Raw genomic sequence first — 20397 nt, 5'->3', positions numbered from 1 at the left:
CCTGAATGACCTCTAGTTGGATTCAATATTAAGTTACGTTCCAGTAACTGTAGTTTATCATTCTTAGCTTATGCTGCAAATATGGAATTCTGGAGTATAATTTAACCCTATCACTATAAGAATATTTTTATTTGAACTTTTACTTCAATTGAATGTTTACATTATAATGATAAATTAAGTCCTAGGCCTGATTAGAAAAGAATGGTCTAACTTTAGAAATCGACTAAGAATCAAAAACAATTATTTTTGTCTATACCACACTGAAAGCAGTACGAAAACTTTTATCAGAAAAGTGTATGTTCGAAAAAAATATAGATAACCTTCACGATTCATTCGTATTTGTTTATTGTATTTGTAATATTTCTCTAACTGAGGAAAAATATTGTTTTGCTTAATTTTATGAATGTTTTATAGATATTTAGCGAGTTTCTGCCCCAGAGTATCTTATAAATCTGGGCTTTTTGTGAATGTTAAAGCCAAATAACTTTGAAATAATTAAAAAATGTCTCCAAGGAAAGAAGTAAAAAATTTGACACCAAAAAGAAAGATTGCAAGAAATACAAAACGGACTGTGGTTAAAGAAAAACGTAAATTAAACATGCCTGCTAACATCAAAGTTAGCATACCACTGAAAAGAGCCGGTAAGATTTATTATATTGTCACACGCGTAAAATTACACTGAGTAATCAAATGGATTCAAGTTTCAGTATACTAAGAACTAATCATTTTCTTGAGAGCTTTGGCAGCTTGATGCGGTTAGAGGATGGTGTATTAACATTCCTAAGTCGAATTGTCAATAATTATTACAAGTACTCAGTGTAAAACAATTTTTTTATTCATATGAAGTTTTCCCTCGTTACTGTACATTTTCAAGTGAGTAACAACTCTTTGAGAGTCTGAGAAAAATAAAAATATTACGCAGTTACAGGTTATTTCTAGCATATAATGTTGTGACCACAATAAAGTGTTCTTATTCTCCTAGCTTCTTCCAAATAAATGTGACCTGTGTAACTATACAATTCAAATAATACTATATTACCTCATTTTAGATTACTGTAATTTTTTTGTGCTTATTTTTTTTTATATATTTCCAGGAGTTGTACCAATGCCACGGATACAGCGAAAAGTAGACAAAGAAACACAGTTGCTACTAGCAAATGAAGGTAATACATTTATAAGTAAATCTTACATCTCAATTATCATCATCATCTTACACTATAACACTTGTTGAATTGAGTGCTTTACGAAGCATCCCATACACTTATTTGGACTGGTATGGGTATGAATATTCCTGCAAATGTCTGGATAAGTCTGTGCTTAAGCTGCAAACATCTGTAAAATAAAAGAATAACCTTGCATGGCTAACTAAACTCCAATTTTTCTAAAGTTGATTTACTAATTATGACTGATAGGTTGAAAATTGTATAAGATTAGTTATAATCTTATCAAATTTGACAAAACCTTAATAACTATAAATGAACAAATTTTTGTGTTGATTCGTTGTTTCGGCGGCTTATCGCTTTAGGACATAACCAAATTAAAATATTTTGTTTTAGTTGCTAACTCACAGCTGGTTCCAAAAACGGGAAAAAAGAAACTGATATCAGATTTTTTTCAAAATCGTATTGTTATTGAAAATGCTAGTACAGGTGAGTTCAAAATACTGCATTTTATTTATGCTTCGTTTTTAAACATAACATACGGATGCAACTCTGATGAAGAGCATATTTTGATCTCCTTTAATGAATTTAAGTATGACTTGAAGTCATGTTTATATTTTGGAGAATCCAATTTAATTCACCATAATTTATGTAAAGTATTGTATTTATGTATTGAAATAATATGTCAACTGATAAACCGGTTTTGCGGAGCACTTCATATTGTAATTGTATATTTAACAAATAAATATAAATAACTAGCTAGCCTGAGTTAGGATAATTTCTTGTTGAGGCTGATCCAATTTTTTTCTTAGTTTCAGGTCCCAAAGCTAATAATCCAGTAGAAACTATGTCAAAATCGCAAACTGCAAAAAAAACAGCTCCTGCAAAGAAAACTATTGCAAGTACACAGCCAACAAGGAGAATAGGTAATTACAATAAAAAAAACATGTATTTCATCATCATCTTCAGCCCATATTTGTCCACTGCTGGACATAGGCCTCCCCAATTGCAAGCTATCGAGATCTATCTTCAGCTGCTCACATTTATTTGCCTTTGCCCAATGGGAAGCAACAATATACTTTTTCCCGTTTAAAATCAACATTGACCAAAACAAATTGATGCATCTACTAATATAGCCTTTACCTCTCTGTTTTAGTAACAAGAAAAAGATTAGCTGATTCAACAGCAGAAAACACTGCCAAAGCACCTAAACTCGAGCCAGGCCTAGACTTACAACATAAACCTAAAATAAAAACAGAACCGAAGTTAATTCCCGCCGACAATGACCTAGAGAAAGAATCTAATCCTACTATAGAACCACCCAAGAAAAGAGGACGGAAACCGTCTATTAAGCCTCCTCAAGTAACTAAGGAGGCCCCACCAAAGCAGATTCAACGGAAACCTGCAGTACCCAGAAAAAGAACAATTAAAGGTAAGCAAAAAAATGTCGTGGAACGTGACAAGTCTCCATCAATACTTGACACCATCCGAAAACTTCCTCAAAAAGAAGCGGATAACATCCCGGGACCAGTAGACTCCCGGAAAACCTCAATTAGCAGTAACTCAAATTTTTCGTGGACCAAAGATATATCTAGTTCAAGTAACACCACTTGCATCACAGTAGATCAAAACAGCTTCGTACGTTTTGACAATAAACTGCCCGTCATTAAATTGACTAACATCGATTTTGAACTAAACAAAAATAAACAAGGTAAGACTAATGTACCAGAAACAATAGTTGAAGATGACTCATCTGACTCGTCTTCATCTTCAAGTAGTGACAGCAGCAGTAGCGCTGCCTCCACACACTGTGAAAGTGAGCTAAACCCTTCAAAACAGTTCAATGATTTGTTAGAAGTCAAATCCCTCTGCCTAAGTGTTTCGTCTGCACCTAGTACACACACCGCACCAAAAAATCAAAGTGAAGATACTAGATCAAGTTCATATTACAAACAGAATGCAGAAAATCTTCTGATAGCAGAGAAACACTATGATAAAGAAATAATAAATTGGATCTGCTCAGAAAATGAAGAAATAAGCGACGATCTCACTAAATTCAAAGATAAAATTTTCAATGGGCTAGATAGTGAATTCGAGATTATTTTGCTCTGCCAGAACCTAAAAAAAACTTTATTAAATCTTAGTTCAAGTGAAGAGGTTAATAAAACAGTTAGTAACTCGGTTCCCCGGTTAAACTCCGTTGAAGAAAATGTCACTGAACACTATGTAAATAATGATGAAAATCTTAACCCAGACAGTCCTACTGTAGAAACTAATAAAGAAGTCGATCCATTTGTGAAACCAAAGCCGGCTGTCTATAAGCCGTTAAGTAGTGAGGGATACGTTTCATACTCTAGTAATAAAGTAACGCGCACCGACAGTTCAGATGAGGATCCGCCTAACAACTATATGACGGATGATCATCATGACGACGATGATGCGCTATCGCTTTACGCAGAGAGCATGAGCGGGTTCGAGTCATGCAGAGTCAACACTTCCATCTGCCCGCCAGACCAGCCTTCCAGTATCAGGCAAATGGAAGAATACGTTCCTAAACCAATCAATGAAGAATCAATCTACACGGAAAAGCACTCGTACTGTCCAACAAAAATCAGAGCTGGGCCCGAAACCAGTACTTCTAAAGCTACTGTTTGCGAAAAACAAAATGCTGACTCTACATCCATATTCAAACAGAGCAACAGTGTGTGTGACACAGAAAGTTCTCAGGACTTCACTGAAAATCCAGACATAGACACTAGAGTCACTCCTCCTGAAATAGTGCAGGAGCCGCGGCTAATGAACTCGTATTTCGAAATGGTACCTAAAACAAGAAGTGTAGTCTTTAACAACATATGTTTTTACAATTTATTAAACAATTGCAAGAAAGGTCGATATGGACTGTGTCGTTTTAGGCATATCGTGCCGACCCCTGAACAAGTTCAAGCTCAGCTTTTTGTACTAGATGAAAGGATGCTCATGCAAGAATATTTACTTATCAGGAACTGGCCAGATATAAGACGCAAATTTGGCATGTGCTATGTCGAGGAGAGCGCTAAGCGGGGACTCACGAGGATGCTCGTGGAGATTGCTTACGATTTCATTGTGAAAGCTCGAAATGAGTTCGATATGGATATAGCTTTGAGAGTGAACACAATCGAAGCCACTTTGTTGCATTTGAATAGCGTCGACCTGAGCATCTGTGAAGATCTACTAAAACTGCCCATTCCGACCGACCAGGGCAGCAGGACGTTGTTGTGTGACGTGTTCATGGCGACCATGTCTATCACCCAAAACTTTTCTAGATTCAAATCTGTGTTTCTCAATCTCACTTATTTCATGGTCGATAACGACCGGACTCTGAACAAAGATGTGGTTGAGCACATCTTGGAGAGGATTAGTATTTTACCTTTCGAGGAGGCAATAGCTAGGGCTGTTATACAGATGATGAGGTTGACCAAAGCGGATATATTTGAGAACTCAGTGATTAGGTATTTTGAGAAGCAAATATCTGTGAATAAGGATGTGTTTGAAGAGTATTCGATGGTGAAGAATCAGTGTAAGTTCGCGTCGATGCTGGCGTCGTCCATGATGGCGGTGGGCGCCTCCCCACACGCGGCCGAGGGCGCGTCCGCCGCCGAGCCGCTGCGCCCCGCGCCCTCGCCCGACACCAACAACCTCGACATCATGGTGAGTTTCCCGAACTCTTCATCGGTAATATTAAAAAATAATTCTCCTATCATAATTCTTATATTTTCGTTTGATTGTATTTGCTACTAAAAAAAAACATAGATTTTAAATATTTATGAACAAACATTTAAAATAATTTCTTATTAAAATAAGTTTCAATTAATATTTAAAACGTACTTTTGTGCAAAGTTAGATTAATAGAGAGAGAGAAGAGATTTTTAAAAGTTTATCAAATTTCCTTGACAGAACAAATCACGGGATGACCTTTCGCGGCCAATTATCACCAGGACAATAGGCATGAGCCCGCCAGTTGTTTTCAATCGACCGCAAAACGATACCAGTGCGACTAACACACAAAACAGTTCTGCGTCCTCTGAAAACGACGTAGCGGACAACCCCAACGTGGCGACATGGCGCAACAGGGCCATCTTCCCCCACATACGGGCCCAGTATTTCTCCCCCTCGAGACCCCCGCCTATAATACCCAGACCCCACGTAAGACCACCGCAGAGAAGAATGCCATTCATCAGTCGAAAGGTGGTGTACAGGAATCCTGGTGTATGTATACCTGATTTTGTATGAGACAAAGTAAACGGTAAAAGTATGCGGGCCCGGCCCTCAGAGGTTGATAGAGATGGTGTCGCTTATAATAATTATTATTGTAGAAGCAAAGGACATAATCAATTTCCTAATTTGTTTACTTAGTTACTTTGTACTTTAATTTTGATCTTGTGTTTATTTTCTTTATCTGTGGGCAGAATTCAGCGTATTCTATTTGTAGATTCAGCAACAAAAGTCGGTTAATACAATCCGAAAAGTTCCAGTTTAAAAAGTTCCAGCAATTTTCATTGATATTTCAGAATTGGTAGTTGTGTGTGTTTAGTATTCTGTAACTTTACTAGGGGTCAACCTTATTCCGTTTAAATAGAAACTCTTTTATTTTAATATTCTAAGTTTACAAGTTGAATATGCTAAAATTCTAAATGTTTACTTATACCAAAGAATCATAAACTACCCTCATTTTTATAAATTTAGTAATCCCAGTAAAGTTTGATAGTGTCATTATATGTACTTTTAATATTTAACACTAATGTATTTTTAATATTTTTCAGAGTTTCATGTTGCGGCCGCCTGCTCCCAAATATTGAAGATATTAAGTAAGTTCTTTAGTTAAGTGATTGTTGTATCTTCCTACATCTGTCTGATACAGGCTAATTTTTCAAGTGTGGGTAAATTCTCCATAAATGTTTGCCCAAAAATTGTTGGGGACAGCTTTCAGTATTATGCATTTTGGTTACAATAGTAAAGAAAAACAATTAACGCACACTTGCAAAGCTCATCCTGTATTATCATATAAAATAATATTATAAATAGCACTTTTTCCAATCAACACTTGCAGGTATACAGATTAGTATGTGGTTAATTATATCCTAAAAAAATCTAGTCTGTTTTGGTAACTAAAATTTAGCTAGGACTTGTACAATTGAAGACAATTTTCAATTGAGAGTCAGCAGCAGAAGTCTTTTAATACAATCCGATTTAAAAAGGAATTCCATATTTCAGTGTCACATGGATATTGTTTTTTTTTTAATTACTAGTTGTCAAGCTTATCTTGTTTCCCTTTACCACAACTTTAACAGGTCACATTGAAATTGATCATGCACAGTTATTTTGAAAATCTGGTTGTGTTAATTGACTTCTGTTGCCGTCCGTACGAAATACATTTTATTAGTACGTAGCATTACCTCTTTATTATAAGTGTATATAATTGCCATATAAAATAACTTGTATTTTTTCCTAGTGGTAACACCCGCGTAGAATAATCAACGTTTTGAAACGTGAAACAGACTTCAGTCATATTTAAAACATCGCTTTTGTTCATGGATAACATTTGACTTCACGAATAGTCGAGTAGTTGAGGTCACGACGCCAAACCCACTGAGCGCGACGTGTCGCGAGTTCGATCCCCGCGTAGGACACACATTTGTGTGATCCAATTATGCTTTTCCCGAGTCTGAGTGTCTTTGCGCTTGTGACTTGAATGTTAGTAAAACCCCTGCTACTGAAGGATTAAATTCCTTAAAGCAGGAGTCGTTTTTTAAACCGAAAAGAACAATGGATTCCCCAAAACCATATAAGACCTCATGGTAGCCCAGGCGTTGATGGCGCGATGAGTCCTACATGAAGGACTGGAGAACTCTTGCGGGATTATAGTATTAATTATAATTTAATCTAAGGCATTAAAAAAATCGAAGGCTCCACTGCGTATACATATTTCACCAAACTGTATCGTTTTATAGCTATCTCTCACATGAATAATGTATGTCTGTTGCCGCAATAACAACAATTCATAAAATAAAAAAAAGGTTGCTTTCATGTACAAAAGCTGTGTTTTGGAGTATGACCGAGTTCTGTTTAATCATGTTGTATATTATTAGTTTAATTCCTTACAGTCGTAGATCTTCCTTGTAGTTATACACTATCAAATTCAAGTTTCTTCCTGTTAGTTAAATATAGTTAAAAACCTCTTTAGATTACTTAACAGATGCATGCCCAAAAACATTTGCACAGTCTCTTCCAATCTTGTTGTTAAAACGTTGTTAATAAGAAATATAGTGGTAGATAGGGGGCTCTATGGATCCGTATACTCTCCGTCTCCCTAATATATGACCACGAAAATTAGTCCTTTGATCGAATTACCTACAAAACAAACACATATTCAACACCTCACCCTCAATTATGTAAATAGGTACCAATTAAAGCGTACCTGATTGGCGTTGTTTTTTTTTTTCAAACGACAACAGTTGTTAAGAGGGGGCGGCAGGCCAACTATCAGTTACATGTCTATACCTGTCTCGAGAGATGTATAAATATTAAAAAAATGTCTCAAATATATGTTGTAGTTTTTTTGTTAGAAAGATACAATGATTTGTTTGGCTTTAGAAAAGTTATTCGTAATATTGTTAAACTTGTTTTTTGTTACTGTTTAAGAAAGTTTTAGTGTGAAGTTATAGAAAGTGTTAAAATTGCTGAAATGAGAAACAAATTAGTGTTTTGATGGAGTTTGGAATCTCTGTGAAAGTACGGCTTAATGGCCTCTCTTAGTAATCATTGATTTGAATATTCTTTTTAAGTTTGCTGATTATTGTTATAATTAAAAAAAACTGTAGATCAAACAAAAGTTAATTATAATGTTACCTTGGTAATTTTAAATGTAAAATTATTTGCTTATATTTTTCAAGTTTTTTTCACCCAACCGTTGTAACGGGGTTATATATTTTTTTTACAATATTTTGATGACATTTGCCCTTTATGTGCCTGACGAAAGGAAAGTACCTAATTAGTTAAAACAGATTGTTATTTGTTTGACAGCCAAAATCAAGATGTGCCTTTGTTTCTTGGTATAATCAACAATGTAATAGCAAAATGTTAATCCTATTTTTATATTCCTATCATAGTCAATAATCATTGCTCTCGTGTAATTTTACAGAAGACTTGAAATTGAATGAAGGTTAAATTCATATGTAGTGTCAGAGCGTAACTCTAATTAGTTTATATAGAAAAACATATATAGCTTATTTCAAGTTATTTCCTTTGATACCAGATTTAAAGCTCTCGCGATCGGCGAGTCGAGCCTTATGCGAACCTTGCGTTGCGAACTGCAAGCCTTGCGCTTGTAACTCACTTCGCGATACCTCTCGCCGCCGATCCCGAGAATATGATACAGAAAGAAAAGTTAATAATTACGAGGAAATCCACATTATCAGTAGATTTACTCCTATATTAACGCTTTAACTTTTGCTATAGTATGAATTTAACTAGATTGAACTAAGTTTAGTTCTCAGTGCAGTAACCGGTTAAACTTTATTAAAGCTAACATATATTTTTTGTAAGCTAAGGAAACGCTAAAAAGTTTTTGAACTTGAAATTGGCAAAAATATTTGTGTATTTTACACTTGATGTGTAAATATTTAGTTAGTAGATCTAGACACCGCTGTGATCGTCTTAATTACTTTAAGACCCGTATTCTTAGACTTGACTAACAAGGTTTATTTTAATGTTAAGGATCTTTTGTTTGTAAAGTATCTGTTAATAATGCTTCAAAGGCATATAAGTACAGATTTCTAAGATGTTATTTTCTAACTTGTAAAAATAAAAATATTTTTTGAAAAATGTTTTTTCGTTCCACACACATTTTGCTAATGCAGCGGTTCCTCATTAATACTAATTAAATAAAGTCTGGATGTACTGGGCGATGGTATCAAATAAAATGCTAATTCGTAGAAAACCAAATATAATAGGACGATACTGTAGAACATAGCCAATGCATTACATATAAATCATGAAAATACAATCTAAATAATACGTAAGTACTATTATTATTAAAAATAGATACATTTGAGCCTCGGACAGAGAAATAAAAGTAAAAATACAAACTACAAGACAATCAGTCTTCAAAAGTACAGTCAACGCCACCTCCCTTAAATTTCGTACCCTACATTACAAAAAGTTGCCAATTTCCTACAATCAGATGCCATACTTATGAGGCGGACTGTAACCGGTAAATAAAACCTGAAAAGTCACACAATCTTAACCTACGTGTAAATTAGCCGACTACAATATTGTCACAGCGAAGCGTATAGTGTAAAAATTATATATTAAGTACGTGATACGTTTTTAACGATAGTGGTGTAGCAAAACAAATATTATTTCCCTTAATCCTGCCTAAGAGGCGAGATAAAAGGTATTTGTCGCACCGTTTTCTAACATCCTTCACATTCGATTGGGTATTATCAGAATTTTTCTTATTTATTATAAGCCGTAAGGCATTACAATACTGCAATTATTGGTCACCAACAGAAACTTGCATTACATCATCTATTATGAAAGTTTTTCATTTCAATCATTGCAATGATATAAATTATTTTAAATGTTCAACATTTCACAATCTATAACTACTATCCGCCCTTGTAAAGACAGATCATAAAATGCAATTTTTCCCCTTGATGCTGAAGTACAAACACACCATCAGCAACGAAAATTAATGAAAACAATCAGATTTACAAAACTGGCACAAACATTTCATAAGTAGGCTTTTAAACATATTATAGCATTTCTACTTTAATAAGGTGATGTAGTTCGCTAATTGCGATAACCATTTATTCATTTAAATGCACATTGATTTTGTAAGTCTGATTGTTCATCAAATTACTATCCATGTTACATATTGTGGCAACTATCAAAATATTTCTTTAATATCTTTAAAGTAATGTAAAGAACATTGATAGTATCAAACTTTTTACCAACTTTTTTACAACTATCGGCTTTGGATCGTATTATTTTGCTACACCATACATCTGAATACATTACTTATACAATTTGTACTCAAAGCTATATTTTGGCGTTAATAATACTGAATACGATATAAATACTTGTCTTAATACAATTGGAAATAAGTATACCATATATTGATAATAAATAGGTCTCCTTAGAGAAATTGAACAGGATATGACTTATTCCAGCCAATAAAAAGTTGTAAACAATACAGGCAGTGTTTTCAAAATCAGTACAATTAATATTGAAATACTCATAGGTAAAATTCTTGTTCTTTGGTTACTCTCTATGTTTTGTTAGCTCAAAGTAAATATTTAATGTACTAATGTTGAAAATTAAACATGGAAACAACAAGCCAATCGCGATGTATTACAAAAATAAGAGATTACTATAGAATAGCACCAATTGCATACAAAATATCGACGATATAGCCAACGAGAGACTGTTAACCGCCAATCTACAGAATTTGGTATGCATTTATCCCTAGGAAAACCTTACAAGAAATCAGCCTTCAGTAGGAAGCTGTAAAATTCCTATGTTATGGCATCTCTTTTAAACAACACGTTATATATAACAACAGTTATAAGCTTTGTAAATTTATTTTTTAACCATTTGGACATGTTAAATCTGATTTGTCCATTTCATTCTATTTTTTTTATCAGGCTGTTTAAAATAGAAAGAGGCCGATGATAGCGTAAGTTAGTAACATTTGGACGCCGTGTCGATGTCTGCTGTATAGTTAACATTTTACGGCTGAGCATAAGTGGCTTTCCAAATTAGCGAACATGACACAGGTCAAATGGATTTCCTACTTCGAAATCTGCGGTTATCAGTCTCAAGTGTTTTAAAAGCTAGTCTTATAGTAAGCGGTGGGATACATTTTTTGTGCGCACAGTTAATATTGTAAAGCATCAATGGAAAAGCGCCCGCGGTCTCTTCTTGGCGAGGATATGCCACGAGTGAGTGACGCCCTTGCGGCGCTTCGGTGACAGGCTGCAATTAAAAGTGGAAGGACTTCTCTTAGTGATCCGAAATTAGAAGGTTTGCAGTCAGCTAAGTGGGGTAAAATTGGTAAAATAAATTCTGTGGATGACTGAATTACTATAGTATGTTCAGAAACAGTAATCAGAAAGGATGATTATTTTCATAACATTTCTATTTACAGCTTATCTATGTTACTTTACTACAGAGCCTTTTTGTGTCTTAATCATTAAGTCTTCAGACTAATTTTCAACAGAGAAAAAACAATAATTTGTATATTGTATACTTACCCATGATCTGGTGTGTCGGGCATGTATGGTGACATTCTAAAGTCTCTGCTATGCGGTGTCTCTATTCCAAACGGACTATACAGCTTTGTTGGGCTCCTGCCCAAAAGCTGAAAATATTAAAGCATTGTTTAGTAAGTTTTTATAAGCTACTGTATTTTTTTTTAACTCATTAATAGTAAGCTAATATTTTTTCTTAACCAGCTTCTTTACACTGTTATGGATTTATATTACTATTTACTATTTTATTTTTCATTCATTTAGTAGATTATAATATTTTTTCTTACCTGCTTCTTTTTCATAACTGGTGTGGTAGGTGCCCGACAAGGAGAGCCAGCCTCAGCTAGCCGGTGACGACGCCTGCCTCCCAGTCTGAAATGCTGTAGAAAAACATTTTACAATATTTGAATTTGTAGATTTCTTTCACTAATATGTTGGTTCTACAACCCAAAATCAAAGTGGCAAATCATGTTAATTGAACTTACAATGTGAATTTGTATCTTTAAATTGAAAAATGTGTATTATTTCAGTTACTCCTTGACCTTTCACATCCTGTGGGGTGAGCACTCAACTGTGGCTTTAATTAAAGCTTAACTATGTGGTCTAACAACTAAAAACAACCATAGTTGGCTGACTCATGACTTCTTTGGATTCAAACATATACTATCATAATAACTATGCAGGAATTACGCAGTAAAATTAATGGTTTTGAACCACAATTAAACAATGAGTCGACAATAAATGACTAGTTACGGTTGCCATGGATGCCCAGACATTGAATTGATTTTTTCAGACAAGGAAAGATATAACGGTTCAAATGTGAATAACGATTTAAAGAATAGCTATTTTTCTTTTCATTGTTATATATAATAGAGCCGGTAGTGAGTTATAAGAAAGATAAATCGAATGTTACGATACCTGTGACAGATTTCCGAAAGTATTCCTTACGCTCCGAAAAGTTCTTGATATCTTGTCTGCACCCGACTGCAATGCACGTCGGGAGTTGGCAAACGAATTATTCTTAAATAAGTTCTTGCTGTAACACCCGTCCACATTTCTCAAGCTATCCTTAGCCGGCGAATCGATAATAGAATCCTTCACAAAAGGATCCTTCATATTGAACAATTCCTTCAACGCACTATCAATATAAATACCCTAATAAACGGCTGATACTTTTCTTTTGCTTAAAAAATGTAGAAATATTACTTTTGTATACACATTTTTAATAATATTGAAGTAAAAATCAATCTTGCGGTGTACGACAGAAGAACCGTCGCTGGCTTTTGTTGATTTTTTTAACGGAAACTAGAATTTTCTTTACGAACGTAAATTGGCCACTTGTCTTTTAGCATGGCGTTTGATGTCAAAACAACTTTTTTATTTTGTATTTCTAGAATGACATAGTTAGTGTAGAATGAGCATTGTTTTAGTATTTTTATTTAATTATTTTATCATATAATAGAGAATCATTAAAAAAATTAGCTGTATCATCTAGTCAGTACTAACTAGAGTCAGTTTTACATCATGAGTTCTATGCTATTCAGGGGTTATTGTTTTCTTGTTTTATTTAAAACACGAATTAACTCTATATGTCTGTAACTTTTAAGATAAGATTAATACCTATAGAGCTATATATATGTATATCCCAAATATCCCTAATGAAAAATACTTTACGTCTTATTGCATCACTTCTCTATCAAACTACACCAAGTAGTGTTTTCGATTGGTTTATAAAATATTTTATTTAGCTGACCCAACAAAAGTTCTTTTGCCTAATAAATTATTTCTAGTCCTATGTATTTTTTAATGCCACATTATAAAAAAAATCGTTTAAAAATTAAAGAAAAAAAATTAACTAAGCAACCTTTTTCACCTAAGGGTATGAAAAATAGATGTTGTTCTATTCTCAGACCTACCCAATATGTATACAAAATTTCATAAGAATCCGTCGAACCGTTTCAGGGGAGTACGGTAACTAACATCGAGACATGGGAATTCTAAATATTAGAATCTAATATATAAAATCCTCCGAAACGGCTTTACCGATTTTTACCAAATTTTATATGCTATTCAGTAGGTCTGAGAATAGGCTACTATCTATTTTTCATACCCCTATATTATATAGGCTGCTCCTTTTAGAATATGAAAGTACTTTGCCTACGCTGTTTTTGAGTGCTTTATCATGGAATGTATTTTTTTTTATACAGTCGCTTCGTAGTTATTTGTTTAACTAAGAATAGACTAGAGAAAATTCAGGAGTTTACGCCACGAGGAATAAATAAAAACCATATAATATCTAAGTAGTTTACTTCTAAGGGTACTAAGTATAAACATAATATAAATTATCCACGCTGATGCATATAATAATCAATGACTGTGGAGAACGCCGCAAACCCGGCAGCGCCAAACATACCCGCCCGTAAACCGCCTGGAAAAGAATATTATTCATCTGTAACATGACAACAATAAAACAATACTAAAAAACGTTTTCGTATCATTCTACTATTATTATCATCATTTGCATTAACCAAAAAAAAATTTCTAAAGCAAAACTTCTAAAATCTTGCAGATTTATTGATAGTATATAGAATTGATGACTATGACTGAATTACTGAGCATGACATGTATTACAGTATTTTAGATTTCTTTCAAGAACAATGTTGTTAACGACTTCTATAATTTGTTTCATTTAGGATTAATGGATGACCTTTGACAAGCAGAGTGGGTATATTATAATTAAATAAAGTTGAAAACTTTTCAAATACACACCTCTTAACCCTATTAACCCACCCGTGACCCCACCCGCATATGTCCCATTTTTCCAATCAGTTTTTCCTCTAGCCGACTCTATACAGCACTCGATACCAGAGAACACAGCACCCAAGATAGCAAAATTCTTTGCATAACTTAACATTGAAGTTTTCATTTCTCTTAGGATCTCTCTGGCTGTTTGAGTTTGCTGTGCTGTCGGGTCTGTTACATTTGGCATTAGGGATGATGTGAATAAACCCACAGCAGCCCCTAGGCCATAGCCTGAAAATTAAAAAAAAATGTGATATATTTTTTAAGAGAATATTCTGTCAGTGGATCACAAATTTAATTCTGAAACAAACTTTAATTCAGTAAATAAGTAGATTCAATTAATATTAATTATTTATACTGCCTTGAGAGTTAATTTTTGTTAAGAAATTTACTTATAATATTTTCTTATCTTCAAGTTAATATGCTATGCACGATTTTAGATCAAATACATTACTGATACATGAATTGTTCAATTAAAAGTACAATGGTAGTATCGACACAGTTTACACATATAAATAAGCCATAAACTCACCAACGACACAACTAGTTATTGATTTAAAAGGACAGCTCTCGATTGCGGCTTCAATCATTTTCTCTTCATTTGTCTTTATTATAACAGGCCCCAGGATTCGCGGTATAATAATATTTTCGCGAAATCTTTCATTATTACCAACAAGGTATTTAGCGAGCGAATCGTAATCATTATTCTCCATGAAGTCAGTTAAATGGGGGTCGGCGGCCGGCCTCGGTAGTAAGTCCGTCATTGTGAACTGTTGATTACACTAGAATACTTAAATAAGTTTGTAATGTAACATGTATCAATCCTTATAAAATAAACGCAGGTCGCCAATCGATAAAGAACTTCATAACCTAGATTGTTCAGCTGATCTGCTATTGATATTTTGTATCTGACAGTGACATTCAACGATAGCATGTTTACAAAACCACTTACAAAACGATTCATTTCTTAAAAATATATTTAAAAGTAACCACTTAAATATTTGTTATTTTAAATAATCAATATCAGCATCATTTATTTTTCATTGCGTTACTGCTATAATATGAAAAATCATTACCACATGCAAAAAATTTGAGGAAATACTGTAAGATAGCTTCGTAAACGATTCCAAACAAGAAGCGATATTTTTGTGAACAAAATAGTGTCTTTGCCTGAAACCTCGATATAAATATTAGAAAATGTCCGATTCTTCCGAAGACGAAGATCTTTCACGTTTTAGGGAGGTAATAGATACATCTTTCACAAAGTTAATAAATGAATCACGAGGCGAACCTGCACAACACAAACATGAAACAAGTAAGTTTCACGTATAAACTCCAAACTATTGTCGTTATAGCCAAGAGTCTCGCAATAAATAACGTAGAGACTTAAATCCCGACGTATTTTGCGTATTAAAATAATAATTTCGACACATTTCGATTCTATTCCACTGTTAATTTTTGATAATTATAACCTCTCGCGTGAACCTTACAGGGCCGCATTTAGAAGTCAATAAAAATAAAGTTAAAACCATAACGAAGATTTTTGTATAAATACTTTTTCAAAATTCTTTATTCTGATCTCCTTAAATATAAAATTAAAATCTTTATAATAATGTAATAAGGATTCATATAAATAATTTACAATATTTTTCAACTATATTTTAGTTAAAGAAAAACCAAAATCGGAACGATACTTAGAGGAATCGTCTCATTACAACGATGTCAAGGTACCAGAAGAAATGCAAAGGAGAATTGGCTTAAAAATCTCAGCAATATTAAATAAAAATATTGAATTTGTGGATGTGAAGAATGAAATAAAGTAAGAACACTTGTTAATACTGTTGTTGTAAAAATGTCAATGCCAAGGTAATAAGATATATTTCCCCCTAAAATATATCCCAGGCCATAATAATGGGTACACCCAAACAATATTTTACCTGAGTCAAATCTATTTGAAAGCTTATCACTACTGTTGCATTTGTCCGTGACTGACTATATACCCAAGATTGTTGTTTCAGGAAACGCAAAATAAAAGGTGGTGTTAAACTATTCAAGGCTTCCGAAGGCTTTCTATCATGTGAAGAAGTGAAGGATACATACACAGAGAGTCATAATGTTAAATCAAAAAATCTTAAAAAGAAACGGAGACAAGTTGATTTGGAAGATCAAGAAATAAATGAAGATGGTAAAGTACTGCTCATATTACAAATATATATAATTGTATATAGAGGGTATTTAAAGAGGTGCTGCCTCTTTAAGTTATAAAATATTCATGAAAGAGTGATGTGTCTGATTGCTTCTTAAGACCATGTTGTTGTAGTGTTTTGTAATTTATTTATTTACACTTCTTAACATGAACAATGTAGACTAGTGGACTTAATTCTTGAGGCATGCTCTACCATTCGAACAAAGGATCTGTAGTATTGTGTTTCTTTCAAAACTGCAACAGCTATTACTCGGGTTTCTAAGCAATGGGAAGTAGATTTGGTATTAATTCAATTTTTCTTAAATTATTCCAGTCCTATTTGCTATCAACTAGCCTCAGTTATGGTGACCATGCATCTTATTTCACCACCTCGTATTGTTCAACAACACAATCTGGTGCCCCTGCTCAAGAGACTGCCGGTCATTGGCCTTTAAACCGAGACAATAGATGACACAAGCATCTCTCGATTTCTGCAATATCATTCAAGCCCATTGCTTCACAAACAGGGTCGGATTTATATTAAAAAACCCGTTAAACCAATCTAATAATCATTGAAACCACTATAGTCGTAATATATTTTTTTGCAGATAAAGTAAAAGCAGTAGCAGTCAGTGGAGAATACGTTATGTCAAAAGAAGAAACAAAGATTTGGAAATCAAGAAGAAAAGAGAAGCTTTTCAAATATAAACCACAGAAAAAAAGTAAGGTGTTGATAGCTGTAGAATAGATAGGAAACTTGTTATGTTTGATGATTAATCAATACTTTACGGAATTATCTGGCTATCTGGCTGAATTATTTCACAAGGCCTGAGGAAAAAAAAATATTCTTACTATAACTGTCATGTCCAGATTTTATTGATGGGTCATTGATGAGGTAGTTAAAAAATGTTGTTAATTTTTATGCCCAGAGCTGATATATCAAATGTAGCCCTGAAATTCAGTCATATTTTATGAGGTTGCTTATGAAATAAAAACAAAATAAAACATTAAACATTTTATTTACAATAATCACCTAACTAGGAAATAAATATGTACAAAAGATCTTTATCACATCACAACTGCTTTTCATATAAGGAAGTTTTCTACTTCCTATTATCATACAACTTCCAAAAATTAGGCGTTAGACATAACAAGAAAACTACGGCCAGCAAAACATGATAGTCTTTTGTATTTTATTGTATTTCATTAATTATGTGTAAGTTAATTCTTTTTGCCTCTTCATAAAAGCATAATAATCTAGCCATCAAACTATTTATTTAATAAAAATAAATCTGAAATGAACTCAAAATTATGCGAATCAATTTTCGTCGGATTATAACATTATGATACGTTTGCTTTGTACAGACAGCATCGAAAATTAAAAAATGAATCATATTTATACGAAATACCAGCGCGCCAGCTATTAACTCTATTGCTAGCGTACCGCTTTCTGGCTTCCATAATTATCTAGTAGGTATGGCTTTGACCTTTTATTGAACGTCTGCTATTTTAGCCAAATTACAATTCTTCAATGTATATTGAAGATGCCAGGCCTAAGTCACGAGATTTATCGAAACGAAATGTCATTCCTATGCGTTTATTGACGTTGTATTGTAAAACTATCACTTGGCTGAATGGCCAACTGATGAACCGTTCAGCGGATGATACAATTTTACTATGCCCACACAATATATTGGATCTAGGATATTGGAATAGGGGTAATTCTTTAACTTTCGATGCTGACCATTAATTGTATAAGTAAATAAATAAAACGTGTTTCAACATAAAGACCCTTAACCTAAGTAAACTTAAAACAACTTATTCTACCTTACATACTCAGACATATCTTAGTGGTACAGACGACAATGCATAATATAAAAACTCGTACTTTACGTCTGACATGCAGGCAATTGACCGCCAAAGACGTTTTTATGCTGCATAAAGACGAATGATTTGTTTTGCTTACTCCTAAAGGAACATGCATTGTATTGAAGGCTCCTACGTTTAGCTGAGATTTCCATAGCAACCTACAATTTGATAAACCACGCTTGTCAGCCACAGCTGCGTTGGAAGTGAATCGATTTGTGATTTTTTAGGCGGATGTAATTCTATTACTGGTTTCACCACCAGACCTTGTACAATACACTGTTCAATGGTAAAACCAATACTTTTCAGTATATTCTTTGATTCGAACTGTGAAAAACGTCAATCAGAAAAAAAAAACAGTAACCTAATTAAAAATAATATTAAGCTTTGGAAGAAACGCATAAATTTTAATGTCTCCAATATCGCGACCCTCACTTAAAAACGAATCCATGCACAGCACCTATTTGTACTTTATTTGCAGACTCGATCGTCCTGATTGCGGCCCTGTATTGTCCAAAAAGTATTTAACTTCATTTATTTAATCTACAATCTTTCACTGGGCGCGGTTGGTAGACTCCTGCCAGCATTTCTGGAAGGGAGTTCGTCCTGTGTGAATGCTCGGTTGTCGAGGCCTATGCGTTTGTTCTCGGGTTCGTCTGATGTTGTAGGTTTCTCTACAGGCCCGTCCATTAAAAACATTGTCAGGAAGAACATGATGCTGCCTGTGGGATGTAAAAAAGTAAAAGATAAGAAAGGTAGAGAGTATTTTTTCTTGTTTTAAATACTATGACTCCAAAATTTAATCCATGTGACGCGGAGGTTTTCATAAACACTCAAATCACATGCACAAAGACACCCAGACTCAGAGCAAGCATTCGTGGATATCGAATACAAATGCTTGTCCTACGCGGGGATCGAACCCGCGACACGTCGCGCATTCTTGGTCTGGCAACTTCACTAATGGTTGTACGAGCAATCAAGTCATTGTCCGTTAAAACGAAAAGTTATTTATAGATGTCTCTAGAGACAATTTTTTGACGACAGAAACATTGATTGAAAGTTTTCAACAGGCGCTGCATAATGTCGCCCAACTGGGGCCTATAACTCCTTAAAATAACTATTGAAATATTTTGATTGAGACACCGCGATATAAGGCGTCTTTCTTCTACAATAACGCTCTTTAATAGTAGTAGTAGGTGTCGGAAGCCTATAATGTTAACTTACTTATGCCATAGAATCCAGCGTAGAAGATCATGATGGCCTCTCTGTATCCTATGGCCTTGGAGACGGGGTCGACCAGGATGGGCAGGTTGCCGCCAACGTTGTTCATGACGAAGAGGAACACGCCGACCGTTGTGGAGCGCACGGAGAGCGGCACGATCTCGACCAGAATAGCGAACACGATACCGAACCACATCTCAGCTGGAAATGGAAAGATTGTGGTTATGGGAGATGATACTATAGAGTATAGAGTAACTAAAGCAAAGTAAAGTTGACGCTACTGGCTGATAATAGATAATAATAACGGCATAAATAGGTCTTCCTTTTAGAAATAGCCTAAGACACGGGCTTAAAATATGCCTAAACTTAACTAGGTTTCGCAGTTCCTATACCTATTTATGTCGATGAAAGAAAACTCGAAAGAATGAACGAAGAATCTGTAGGAACTGCAAAAAACATACTAACAACATCTAAAGCTATCACATTAAATGAAAATGACTTCTTTATTTATTTACCACAAATACTTATATTACTGTGGAACGTAATTCAATAGTGTATTGTCAATTTTTATAACTAAGCTAATTAAACATTCACGTAAATGATATATTGATAAAACTTACCGAAGAAGTAGGAGATAGCCAGAGTGATCATAGCCCACAGCGGGCCGAACACGACAGAGCCGAAGGCGGGCAGCGTGGCGATCAGCTGCGACACGGCCAGCACCAGCACACGGGAACGAACTCCCATCTTCTCTACGTATCTGTTGCAGAAAAAATATTGGGTAACCGTACGATTGTAAAGCTTTGTTCAAGCCTAATAGTTAGCTGCTGATTCTTTTAGGGTTATCTGTGAATGAATGTGAACTAGAAACTAA

General features: G+C 34.3%; 5 protein-coding genes across 8 annotated transcripts in view; 2 read left to right on the top strand and 3 right to left on the bottom strand.

Annotated features, from left to right (window-relative positions):
* The first annotated feature begins 351 nt into the window (after positions 1-351).
* On the top strand, positions 352-6831 carry LOC113503202. 3 transcript variants are annotated; one of them, XM_026885071.1, is made up of 7 exons: positions 352-641; positions 1095-1163; positions 1557-1649; positions 1979-2086; positions 2317-4847; positions 5094-5405; positions 5960-6831. In XM_026885071.1, exons 1-7 carry the CDS (start codon positions 503-505, stop codon positions 5993-5995), a joined length of 3288 nt encoding a protein of 1095 aa, XP_026740872.1. In that variant the 5' UTR covers positions 352-502; the 3' UTR covers positions 5996-6831. The 3 variants fall into 3 exon arrangements, with proteins under 3 accessions (XP_026740872.1, XP_026740871.1, XP_026740873.1); XM_026885070.1 differs by having other exon boundaries at positions 1973-2086; XM_026885072.1 differs by lacking the exon at positions 352-641 and adding an exon at positions 657-873 and having other exon boundaries at positions 1973-2086.
* A 2293-nt stretch (positions 6832-9124) lies between these two features.
* Positions 9125-12739, bottom strand: LOC113503206. Its single transcript, XM_026885083.1, has 4 exons — positions 12368-12739; positions 11737-11829; positions 11453-11559; positions 9125-11174 (listed from the first exon to the last, which is right to left on the bottom strand). Exons 1-4 carry the CDS (start codon positions 12563-12565, stop codon positions 11093-11095), a joined length of 480 nt encoding a protein of 159 aa, XP_026740884.1. The 5' UTR covers positions 12566-12739; the 3' UTR covers positions 9125-11092.
* Positions 12740-13739: 1000 nt separating this feature from the next.
* On the bottom strand, positions 13740-15763 carry LOC113502849 (mitochondrial import inner membrane translocase subunit Tim22-like). Of its 2 annotated transcripts, none has more exons than XM_026884579.1 (4): positions 15543-15763; positions 14784-15021; positions 14219-14482; positions 13740-13877 (listed from the first exon to the last, which is right to left on the bottom strand). In XM_026884579.1, exons 2-4 carry the CDS (start codon positions 15013-15015, stop codon positions 13792-13794), a joined length of 582 nt encoding a protein of 193 aa, XP_026740380.1. In that variant the 5' UTR covers positions 15016-15021; positions 15543-15763; the 3' UTR covers positions 13740-13791. The 2 variants fall into 2 exon arrangements, with proteins under 2 accessions (XP_026740380.1, XP_026740381.1); XM_026884580.1 differs by lacking the exon at positions 15543-15763 and adding an exon at positions 15328-15390.
* Positions 15427-17441, top strand: LOC113502850. The gene is made up of 4 exons (XM_026884581.1): positions 15427-15566; positions 15917-16070; positions 16270-16436; positions 17045-17441. The coding sequence occupies exons 1-4, from the start codon at positions 15449-15451 to the stop codon at positions 17182-17184; spliced, it is 579 nt and encodes a 192-aa protein (XP_026740382.1). The 5' UTR covers positions 15427-15448; the 3' UTR covers positions 17185-17441.
* The window catches only part of LOC113502848 (probable 4-methylmuconolactone transporter), a 49581-nt gene continuing 46622 nt past the window's right edge, over positions 17439-20397 (bottom strand). Inside the window, exons 9-11 of the mRNA XM_026884578.1 lie at positions 20144-20283; positions 19527-19724; positions 17439-19024 (exon numbers count right to left, since the gene is read on the bottom strand). Of these exons, the coding sequence (XP_026740379.1) occupies positions 18846-19024; positions 19527-19724; positions 20144-20283 (517 nt within the window). The 3' untranslated portion in view covers positions 17439-18845. The remainder of the gene's footprint in view (positions 19025-19526; positions 19725-20143; positions 20284-20397) is intronic.

Source organism: Trichoplusia ni, chromosome 18 (genome assembly GCF_003590095.1).
Source record: "Trichoplusia ni isolate ovarian cell line Hi5 chromosome 18, tn1, whole genome shotgun sequence".
Taxonomy (NCBI): domain Eukaryota; kingdom Metazoa; phylum Arthropoda; class Insecta; order Lepidoptera; family Noctuidae; genus Trichoplusia; species Trichoplusia ni.
Note: the sequence above shows the minus strand (reverse complement) of the source record. Positions and strands in the feature narration are given on the sequence as shown.